Source organism: Pelophylax lessonae, assembly GCF_965119305.1.
Source record: "Pelophylax lessonae genome assembly, chromosome: 10".
Taxonomy (NCBI): Eukaryota; Metazoa; Chordata; class Amphibia; order Anura; family Ranidae; genus Pelophylax; species Pelophylax lessonae.
Window position 1 is genome coordinate 72,791,460 of NC_138777.1, and position 12,084 is coordinate 72,803,543.

Below are 12,084 nucleotides of genomic sequence, written 5' to 3' on the forward strand. Positions count from 1 at the left end.
ACATGGCCGACGTGTATAGGAACACACAAGCCACAACAAAATTGCAGCCACGTGGTATACAGGGATCAAGAAACGGGAGACCAGGCCTCAAGGACAGATCCTGGCAGGAGCACCCCACACACACAGTCGATTGTTTGGTTGCCTATCGTCCTACTCCTGTAGGGGGTAGTTTATCCCAATAGTCAAGAATGACAGGAGCTGTGTGCATCAATTAACGAAAGAGACAAAGGTTTTGCGGTCTCAATGTCAGTGTAGTGAAAACTGCTCTCATTTCATACAGTCAGTATCCATTTGTGAATAAATTAACCAGACCAGTACAAACATACATATATATTTCAGTTTAACAAAAAATAAAAACAAAAACATACAGAATAGCTGCTGGAAAAAAAAGATTTACACATACGTCTCACACTTAAATGGACTGGACCAGCCAATTGTTTTTAGATGGTAATAAGCTTGGACACAAAAAATCACCAATGTAACAGCTACCTCAGAAATAAACATTTCTACTGAGACAAAGCCAGTTAATACCTTTCAAATCATACCATCTCTTCAAGCTTACCTTACATGCAGAACATTTCCAACACCCTGCAGTTATACAATGCAGAAAATGAACTAAATCTTTAAAGAATCTTTATTTTTATAACGAGACATCCCTACCATACAAATATATAAGATAACCAGTTAAAAAATATTACAGATAAAACAACAGGTATGGAGCAGCGTGCAGTAGTCTGATATGGGCTGTGAAGCCTGCTGTGCCCATTGCTTAGAATTTCTTCAGGCTATAACCCACAGCAAGATGCTGCCTGTTGCTGTTTAATGGTGGTGACTGCCATACTGCAGAGCTAGTGCGCTTGTAGTAGCGGGGCTTTTTCTTATAAAACAAGTCCTCCAGTTTTGGGCTGTCAATTGTGCCAAATATTTTGTCAAGATCTATGGGGCGATAGTACTGTTGGTGCACTGCTTGCGCAAACTCGCTTCCTGTGGAGACAAAAAAAAAAAAAAAATTAGGTAACAGTAATGCCTATATATTCCATCCTTCCAACACTTCATATTCTTGACATGTGCATGATGTACTATGTACTTGTATGAGAAAGTATCCTGTTCTGTTTTTGTTTTGTATTGCTTCCTTTATGTGAAACCCCCCTGGTGTTTCTGCCAGTCCCTCCGCTTTTCCTATTTGAAAAAAATAAATAAAAACTGACCACACTAAGCAGGAGAGCACAGCCTGCTCTCTTCCAATGATCAGTCTTGTCCTGGCAGGGAGGGGGTGACACTACTTACCACACCATGGGCTGGATGGGCACCACTCTGGGCAGACCACCTCCCCATCTTGGAATAGGGGGTGCTGACGGTCAATGGGTACGCTGCGACTCAGGCCGAACCAGGTCCTGTGCGTCCCGGCGAGGTGTTTCACTCGTGGGCCAGCCCCCCGTCCATTGGAGCTCTGTCATGGCGAAGCCTAGCGCGGAGCTGTGACCTGCACATGTTCGCTGACCAGACCGTGACAGGGAAAGGAGGAACCTTGCCCTTAAGAGAATACGCCTTCACCACCGTCTGTCTGATCCATGGAGAGATGGTCACTGCAGATGCAGCCTGACCCTTACGGGGTCCATCCGTATTCACAGAGTCCGACTTACAAAAGGACTCAGTAGTCTCCAGATACACCCGTATAACCCGAACCACATCCAAGCAATGCAAGGCAATTTCCTTAGCATGTGAAGGTTTTGGACAGAGTGACGGAAGCACTATATCTTTGTTCAGATGGAAGTCTGAAACCGCCTTAGGAAGAAACGACGGATTAGGCCGTAACACTACCTTATCCCTGTGTATTACCAGATAAGGAGAGCGGCAGGATAGCCCCGCTAGTTCAGAAACCCTGCGCGCAGAGGTGATAGCCACCAAAAAGGCAACTTTCTGCGACACGGCCAGCAAGGAAATGTGTCTTATGTTCTCGAAAGGAGATTTCTGAAGAACCGATATAACCAAATTAAGTTTCCAAAGAGGTAACGGAGACCTCCTGGGGGGGGGGAGCTAAATGGTGAACCCCCTGAAGAAACGTACGATTAAAAAAGAGTGCATAGTCAAAGGGCGATGGAAGTACACAGCCAAGGCCAAGATCTGACACTTAAGAGTGCCCAACGCCAAACGTTGGTCAACCCCTTTCTGTAGAAAGGTCAGGATCCCGCTGATAGCAAAGGATCTAGGATGCAGCTTCAGCGAGTCGCACCAAGCAATGTACGCTTTCCATTTAAGATGATAAATCTTCTGAGAAGTGGACTTCCTAGCCATGAGTAAGGATCACAGAATCAGACAGACCCCTGTTCTTTAACACCTTGCTCGCAACAGCCAAGCCGTTAAAGCCAGCGACTGTAAAGCAGGATGGAAGATCGGACCCTGAGACAGAAGATCTTCCCACAGAGCAAGTGTCCACGGACCTGCGACCTTCAGCCGAATCGCGTTGGCGTATCAGGATCATGGGGGGCCAATCTGGAGCCACCAGAATTACCGGAATCCCCTCCAACTCGACCCTGCGTAGCAGGCGAGATAAAAGTTTCAACATAGGGAATGCATAAATTAGCCCGTACTGGCTCCAGGGAGCAACCAGGGCGTCTACTGCATCAGCCAGAGGATCTCTGGACTGAGCCACAAACAAACTTTTCTGTTTTGTCTGGAGGCGAACAGGTCCACATCCGGGGTCCCCCACCAGAGACACAGCTGGTGGATGCAGGGACCACTCTCCCTGATCTAGGGTTTGGCGACTCAGGTATACAGTCCCCCTACCAATTGTCTACACCGGGGATGTACACGGCGGATAGGGTTGGGACGTAGTCCTCTGCCCAGCGCAGGAACTCTGCTTCCTCCAGAGCCGCCAGGGCACTCCTGGTGCCCCTTGATGATTGACACTGGCCACGACATTATCAGACTGGAGTCGGACAGAACACCCCTTGAGATTGTCCGTCCAGTGGAAAAGGCTCCACTTGATCGCTCTCAGTTCCAGAACGTTGATCAAGGAGCTTGGACTCTTCCACCGTCCAGGTCCCTTGAACATTTAGGGTGCCCAGCACTACCACCCCAACCGATCACAACTGATCATACAGGCATCTGTCATCACCACCGTCCAGAATACTGGAAGGAAGGATTTTCCGTGGAGAAGATTCTGAGAGCTGAGCCACCAATTCAGGGAGTTCTTGGATCTCTGACTCAAACAAATCAGACTGTCCAGGGATAGAGTATCCTTGTCTCATTTGACAAGGATCTCCTGTTGCAAAAGTCTCATGTGGGCCTGAGCATATGGTACGGCCTCGAAGGAGGACACCATCAGGCCCAGCACCTGCATAGATGACCTGAGAGACACCAGGTCGCAAGCCAGCAGCAACAGAATCGCTTCAGTTAACTTCTGTAACTTTGCAGGAGGTAAAAATACCTTTGCTGAAGCTGAATCTAGGATCATCCCTAGATACTCCAGTCTGGTTGTTGGAACCAAAAGCAGATTTCTGAAGGTTGAGATTCCAACCAAACTGCTTCAGAGTGAATCGTTACCTCTAAATCCCATTCCAATGTCACAGATGAGTACGCTTGGAGAAGATCGTCCAGGTACCCCAGAATAGCTATTCCTCTCTGTCGTAGCAGAGTCAGGATAGGGGCTAACACCTCGGACCAAACAGTAACGCCACAAATTGAAAATGGTCCTTGCCCACCGCGAAGCGGAGGAACCGTTGATGACCCTGGCAAACAGGGACATGGAGTTAGGCATCCTTGATATCGAGGGACTCCATGCAAAGTTTCTGGACACTCACAAAGCGGTTCAGGGTTTTGAGGTTCAAGATTTGACGCAATTTTCCCTCCTTCCGTGGAATGGTAAAAAGGTTCGAATAGAACCCTCGAAAGCGTTCCAGATGACGAAGAGATACAATCACGCCTCGTGACAGCATATTCCAAATCGCTTGCTGCAGGCACGCAAAGCGATCTGGGGACAGCTGAAGATTGGAGGGAAAAAAAAATCTGTCTGGCGGATGGGAACGAAACTACCTTGTACCCCAACTGAATTACCTTGTGGACCCACCTGTCGTGCAACAGTGAGGTCCAAGGTTTCGGGAAGAAACGGAGACGTCCCCCCACTCCTGAAGTGGGTGGGGGAGCCCCTTCAGGCAGAAGGGGTCTGCTTGGAGGTGCTGGGGGCAGATGATCTCGGCTTACCAGCCCACCGTTTCCCGGATCCTTTATCCTTTTCCGCCCGTAGTCAGTTTGGTTTTCTGCATCACGGTCGCACGAAAAAGACGCTTCTGGGCTGTAAAGGAAGGACCTCGCTTACGCGAGGGAGACTTACCCTTATTTGAGTGAGGAAGGGGTGTGCTCTTTCCCCCAGTGACCGTCTTGATCAAGTCATCCAAGGAGGAACCAAAAAGGCGCTCACCCTGAAAGGGAAAGATCTGCCAAAAGCTTCTTAGAAGCCTGGTCGGCCGACCAGGACTTGCGCCAGATCGCACGTCTGATGAGCACACTTACCACTGACGCTCTGGCAGCAAGCGGAAGAATGTCCAGGTTAGCATCGCATACAAAATTGCAGATTCTGCGATAATTGGTCAGCGAGTTCCGGGGCAGACGACTGTAACAGGGTTACCGTCATTGCCTCTCTCAGAGCCTTTACCCATTCAAAGTCTGAGAGACTAGAATGGTAATCAGGGCAGGCCTGAGAATAGATCCCACTACCGTATACAGGTGTCGGGATAAGACCTCGATAAGTCTGTCAACCGGATCAGGAAGAGATAAGGATTCTGCCACCGGTAAAACCGTGGCCTTGTGAATACCACATATCTGGGGTCCACCTGAGGGGGGACCGTCCATTTGCGTAAGATCTCTTCCTCAAATGGGTAGCATCTAGCCAAACGTTTTGGAACTGCAAGCATGCGATTAGGTCGCTGCCATTGTTCCTCCACTAAGGCGGGCAAGACTTCGGGACAAGGGAAAACCTTGGCCGATTTCTTTGCTTTGAGGGATCCAAAGGAAACTAAGGCTCCTTGCGATTTAGAAATCGCATCCGTGACTTTCAGGGTGTCCCTCACTGAGGATATCAAAGCATCTACCAGCGCCTTTTCCTGTGCCAAGGCGGGTGTGGAAACATCCTCTTCCGCGTCAGAAAGTCTGAATGCGGGGACGAATCCTCCAAAAAGGGGTCTGCGTTGCCGGAGACCATATCAGCCTCAGAATCTGAGATGACAGGCGAGGGCCAAGGGGGTTTCTTAGTAAATGCTGCCGCAAAAACTTTGTCCATTTTTCTGGACATTTCTTGCATCACAAACAATAAAGTCACATCATGAGCATTAGAAGCGGGCGCCAACGATAAATCGCAGACAAACTTGGGGAATCCATGTTAAACAAATGGCCAAACAGTAAGATTGCACAGTAAGAATATAAGGAGCAGACGGGGAAACACCGGAACCTGCACCGCAAGGGGTTAAACAGAAGCGTCTCCTGGAAACAGGAGCCATGGCCTAAGAGGGAGCAATCTGCGCCCAATCGCCAAATATTAATGCTCCTGAGGCTGAGGTTACAAAGGCACCACCGGTCCCAGCAAGTCTGCTGCTACCAGCGTGCACTGCGCCTTTAACCACTTAAGCCCCGGAGGATTTGGCTGCTAAAGGACCAGGGGTTTTTTTGCGATTTTTTACTGCGTGACTTTAACGGACAATTGCGCGGTCGTGCGATGCTGTACCTAAACGAATTTGACGTCCTTTTTTTCCCACAAACAGAGCTTTCTTTTGGTGGTATTTTATCACCTGTGCGATTTTTTGATCACGCGCTATAAACAAAAAAAAAAAAGCGTAAATTTTGTAAAAATAACAATATTTTTTTTATATGAAATTCCCCCCAAAAAAATGTAAAAATCAAAATTTAACATTTTTCGGCCAATTTGTTTTATGCTACCTATGTTTGGTAAAAAAAAAAAAAAAAAAAAAAAAAAAAAAAAAAAAAAAAAAAAAAAAAAAAAAAAAAAATCGCAAAAAGCGTATTTTGATTGGTTTGCGCAAAAGTTATCGCGTTTACTAACAAAAGGGAAAGATTTTTGTCATTTTTGGTGTTTTTTTTTAACGCGTAATGGCGGCGATCTGCGATTTTTTTTTCGGTACTGCGACATAGCGGCGGACAGATCGGACCCTTGACTGACATTGACACTTTTGGGGGTACCAGTGATATTACTGCAGTAATCAGTGCTATACATATGCACTGTTACTGCAAAAATGACACTGGCAGGGAAGGGGTTAACTTTATTGGACAGGGAGGGGTTAAGTGTGTCCTAGGGGCGTGATTCTAACTGTGCAGGGACATTGCTATTGGTGTAAAAGCAAAGATCAACAGTTCTACATAGTAGAACGGTCAGATCTTCACTTTTACACAGGGAGAACTGACAGGCAGCTTGTTTACACAAGCCGCTCTGTCTTTCTCCCTTCACAGGAGCGATCGTAGTGTGACTGGCGGACATCGAGTCTGCCGGTCACATGCACTGACTTGTCTGAACGAGCCGCGGCGGGCGCGCGCCCGCAATAGGCTCGCAAGTCAGTGACAGGCGAGTGACGTATCGATACGTCACTCTGCCTGGCCGGGGCTGACCGCCGCAGTATATAGTCGTGCGGCGGTCGGCAACCTGTTAAGAGGCTATCGCGATGCACGCATCACTACTCCAGGGGATAATCCTAAAGGCCTGAAACCCCTCTGAAGATGAAAAGGTAAAGGCCAGGGTAATGAAACTCCTTTAGAGTAGTTACGACATGGAGAACACAGCAAGGTTCATCAGCAGCATGGAGAAGTAGAAGGAAACGCCCCCGCCCGCAAGAGCCAGAAGCTCCTGTGCTGTTTTGTCTCCGGCTCCAGTAAAATGGCCACCGGCATTACAGCGATAGGGATACCCGGGTAGGCTACTGAGGCCTGTGAAGGCTGCAGGCCACGGAAAAATGGCAGCTTCATGCCAATGAGCATGTGACCTCGGGCCTACCCTAGTAACAGGCCTGGCGGAGGTCATCCCGATGGATGAACCGCCCCACCCCCCGACCCCGGTGTGGTATGAGGCACAACCATGTACCCCCCTCCCCGGTATAGCACCAGAGGCGATTTACATAGGGGACCCCCCACTAAAAGGGTCCCAGAGCCCAGGGTAGGGAGAGGTCAGGGTAGGAGGCGAAGGTACCAGGTGATCCCTCATAGTGGAGCAGGGTGTAAGGAGGTATGGGTACCCGAGGGTCCTACTCGCCTATGGAGGAGCCCGCATCCACCCCAGGCCCGCTAACCAGACAGGGGGACTGTACTTAAACGAACCACACTGCTGAGGGTGGGCGTGAATCCTGACAGACTGCCTCTGCACCGCAGTGAGGGTTCTGTCGGCCAAGGGCACGCCGCAACGCTGGCATTCCAGGTGTGTGCGTCCCGGCGGGGCGTTTCACCCGCAGGCCAGTCCCTGTCCCGTGGGACTATAGTCGCTATGGAGACCCAGCGCGGAGCTACGGTCTTGCAAGTGCTCGCTGGCACAAACTGGGAGACAGTAAGGCTCTCATATAGCCAGTCCGAAAACCCAGCTGGCATTCCACAGGAACTGGAGTCAGCAGCAACAAAAATATATAAAAAAAAAGGTTCCCTTTAAGACGTTTAAAACAGCTAGGACAAAAAGGTCCCATCAGGGGAGCTGTGTGGCCACTCATAAGACCAGGCAGCTAAAAACTGAAGATGCAAAGGTTAGGCCAGGGGTAATAACCCAGGAACCCCGCCCCCCTGGGCGTGTCAAAGCCTTTGGCTCTACCTGATCACTCCTAGTGGGAGGGGCTTATTACCCATCCACTTAAGATTTAAAGCAGCAGCTACGTCTGTCGGTGGACGAAAGAGAAATACAATTTTTAAACAAATGGTTCACTTTCAAATAAAAAACATGCTAAGAACGAAGTCCCAGCAGGGAACTAGGTCCTACTCCTAAACTAGGCAGAAAAAATGAATCCTATAGCAGAGTGAGTGGGTGTATGCCCTCAGGGACTTGCCCCATAGGCGTGGTAATGTTTTTTCAATGAACAATAGAGAAAAGAACACAGATGAAGTATCCCAGTGAAAAAGTAATACAATTTAAGTCACTCGTGAACGTGTTCCTCCACCATATGGATTAAAGTGCAAACTCACCGGAGCTAAATGCGGTCTAGATTATAGGACAGCAATTACATATAAAGCTGCTGGTGACTTGATCTTTAATGGTCCTGAAGAGTGAAGCAACCACTGCAAGGATCTCCTCATAAAAGGTTGTAGCATCGATCAAATGCATATACGAATCCAAACATAGGAGAGATGCTCATAGTATAGTAGTTTCTTATAAAAAAATAGGATCAAAAATATTAAAAATAACACTGATCAACCAGTCTGATAGCAATGTAATGAGGTCCAAAAAAGTACAAAAAGCAGGAAAATCTTTCAACTTACGGTACATCAAACGCCACCACACAAATGTTAAGAGTGGTGGCTGGACCTCTGGCATGTCCAAGTAGCTCTATGGCCATTGCGCGTCATCAGGTGCATTACAGACACTGCCTGTGGTTATGGTATTTATAGAAGGCTCTCAATTATCCCAACACTACCAGCAGTGGGCAGCTGTGGACCCCGGAAATGTCACTTCCGGTGTTTGCCGCCAAACAAAGATATTAAAATGTTGAGAATACCCGATGTAAAGTAACATATATAAAATTATAATACAAGTTTTTGCCCACTGCTGGTGGTGTTGGGATAATTGAGAGCCTTACATAAATACCATTACCTGTAATGCTCCTGATGACACGCGTGACACAAAATGGCCGTATAGCTACTAAGACATGTCTGAGGTCCAGCCACGACTAACATTTAGTGTGGTGGCGTTTGATGCAAGTTGAAAGATATTCTTGCTTTTTGGACCTCTTTATATCCTATTTTTATAATAAACTACTACACTATGAGCATCTCTATGTTTGGATCCGTAAATGCATTTAAATCGATGCTACATCTTTTTATAAAGGAGATCCTTGCAGTGTTAGCTTCACTCTTCAAGACCATTCAAGATCAAGACAATGGCAGCTTTATACGCTATTGCTGTCCAATAATCTAGACAGCATTTAGCTCTGGTGAGTGTGCACTTTATCCATAAGGTGGAGGACCACATTCACAAGTGACTTAAATTGTATCACTTTTTCACTGGGATACTTAATCTGCTTTCACATAATTTTAGACATTTGTTTTACATTGATCACTAAGTGTTGCAATTTGTTTTTTTATTTATGTTTTTGAGGTGTATGTATATTTTGCACTACTTTTGCTAGCAGCTTCACTATTTTTAATATTTTTATCATTTCACATCATATTTATGTTTTGAGAGCGCCAGCATTTCATTTGACAAGAAATTTTACTGACGATTGCATTACTTCAGCCCTCCCTGTTACAATAGACTGCCCAACTTGCCAATAGCAACATGAAGATGTGACAGATAAACATCAACTTTAAGTCCCAGAGTTTTGGCCGATTATAGTAGCTCTGTAATTCTCAATGTAGCAGTGGGACTATAGGATGATGCTGTGGATATGTGAAAACACTTATAGGCTGATAAGACACTCACCACATGCCCAAGTCGGGACAGGCTTGCGAGGCTTGCTATCATCATCTGTGGAGTCATCACTGTTTAGGTCCATGCCATAATCATCTGGATTGAATTTGGGTGGGTGGGGTTTGTATCCTTTAGGAGTCATCTCATAGGATTCACAGGATGGAGAGTTCTGAAAAAACAGGGAACCATTTACCCACATTCCTTGCAGATAGTAAGACAATAGATTCACTGTTCCAATGTTAACATGTCCCTGTTAAAACTACAGCCTTACCTGCATTTCTACAGTGACATTTAGCACTGGAGCGTTGGTGGCCAAGTTCTGCTCCTTAGCGATTCTCTCCTGCTCCTCACGCAGCCTCTGTGCCTCGAGTTCTTGGCGCCGCTTTGCCTCCATTTGTCTATGCAACCTCTCCTGTTCTAGCCTTTCCTGCTGTTCCTGAAATTACACACATAGCAGGTGTTAGTCATACTTGTATGTGAATGCATTGGACATCTTTTTGATATAGATATAATGCACATCAGTGGGGCTCACAATATGTAGCCAGTCTTAAAGCAGGCCTTGTCATTTTTTCATCCATTAAATCATCTGCCCCTTGTTTAAACTTTGGATAGTAAAAACTGGATTTTTGTCTTACCGTGAAATCCTTTTCTCTGAAGCGCACTGACGGACACAGCTCCATATCCTCTTAGACCCTTGGGCTTATTATTGCTCTCACCACAGGAGTAGGCAGACATTTTGGGTATGTCCCAGGGGGTATACTCCCACTTCCTGCTCAACAGAGGGGCGGGTGCTGTGTCCATCAGTAAACCTCAGAAAAGGATTTTATGGTAAGAAAAAATAATTTTGTAAGATCTTACCGTAAAATCTGTTTCTCTAATGTCCATTGACCGACAGGACAATTTGGAATTTTTTTGGGCCGCCCGGGCACTCCTGGTGCCCCTTGGTGATTGATGCAAGCCACAGCCGTGGCATTGTCGGTTTGAACCTGAACCGGGCAACCAAGTCGCCCAATGGAGCAGGCAGAGTTTGATCGCCCTGAGCTCCAGAATATTTATCGCAAGGAGGATTCCTCCGTTGACCACGTCCCCTGGGCACACAGGGTGTCCAGTACACCCACTCATCCCGTCAGGCTTGCATCCGTGGTGATCACCATCTACAACAGGGGCAGAAAAACCTCGCCCTGTCTCAGAGCACATGACGGAAGCCAACACGAAAGCTCCAGGGACTGTGGATCCTTTTGCCATCTGGCAAAAATCTCTGCTTGCAGAGTCCTTGTGTGAAACTGCAAACGTGGCCGCCTCAAAAGCTGAAAACATCAGCCCCAGGGACCTCATGCAGGTCCGTAGGGAGGAGAGATCGTTGTCCCTGAGGGACCCGATCTCGGCCTGTAAAGTCCGAAGTTTGTCCTCCGGAAGAAACACTTTGAGCAGAGTCCAAGACCATGCTCAGGTAACTGTGGTAACACAATTCTGGGAATTGATGGTCCACCCGAACCCCTGGAGTGTCTGAACCGTGACCATCAGATCGCTTGACAGAGTGGCACACGAGCTCGCCCTCAACAGGAGGTCGTCCAGATAACAGAGGATCGCAATCCCCTTTGCGCAGCAAAGCCAGCACCTGGGCCAAAAAACCTTGGTGAATACCCTGGGAGCCGAAGCTTACCAAAGGGTAATGCCACAAATTGAAAAAACGGTCCTCTGCAACCGAGAAATGGAGAAACCGTTGATGACTCTCGTAGACAGGGATGTGCAGATACGCATCCTTTAAGTAGATGGAGGCCAGAAGATCTCCTTGATGTAAAGACGCCACCACCGACCAGATGGATTCCACCTGGAACTTCTGCATCCGCGCAAAGTGGTTCCGAGACTTGAGGTCCAGAATCGGACGCACTTTGCCCTCCTTTCTGGGCACTGTGAACAGGTTGGAATAGAACCCGTGAAACCTGTCCCGCTGAAGGACTGGTATAACAACTCTTTGGGCAAGAAGGTCTTGCACAGCCCCCTTGAGATCTCAAACGATCAGGAGACAGACGATATTTGACAGAAAGATCTGTCTGCGAGGTGAGATGGAATCTCGATCTTGTGCCCTGAACGAATCAGTTTGTGAACCCCCTTGTCCTGAATTTTGGACAACCCGGGTTTCTGAACAAGACACAGACGTCCCCCCACCACGGAAAACAGGTGAGGGTGTCCCGGTAGGCGGAACAAGACTGGGCCGCCGCACCGGACTTACCGGTCTTGGGCTCACCAGACCAAGGCTGCTAGTCACTGCGCCAGAGGCCTTGAAGGATGTTCCTTTATCCTGCGTCCCTGAGGCACAAAGGGGCCCCCGATAAGCCAAGAAGGGCCCAACCGCGCGCAAGGTGATTAACCATGTGCGGCTCGGGGCAGGAGGGTACTCCTACCCCCTGCGAGACCCTTGACAACCCCAACCAAATGGGGTCCCTAAGAAAAGCCAATCCAATAAGGGATATCACACT

At 47.9% G+C, this 12,084-nt stretch overlaps 1 protein-coding gene across 1 annotated transcript in view; it reads right to left on the minus strand.

Moving 5' to 3' along the window:
- Positions 1–390: 390 nt before the first annotated feature.
- Positions 391–12,084, minus strand: part of INCENP (inner centromere protein) — a 55,265-nt gene continuing 43,571 nt past the window's right edge. Inside the window, exons 15-17 of the mRNA XM_082270655.1 lie at positions 9,876–10,040; positions 9,617–9,773; positions 391–984 (exon numbers count right to left, since the gene is read on the minus strand). Of these exons, the coding sequence (XP_082126781.1) occupies positions 770–984; positions 9,617–9,773; positions 9,876–10,040 (537 nt within the window). The 3' untranslated portion in view covers positions 391–769. The remainder of the gene's footprint in view (positions 985–9,616; positions 9,774–9,875; positions 10,041–12,084) is intronic.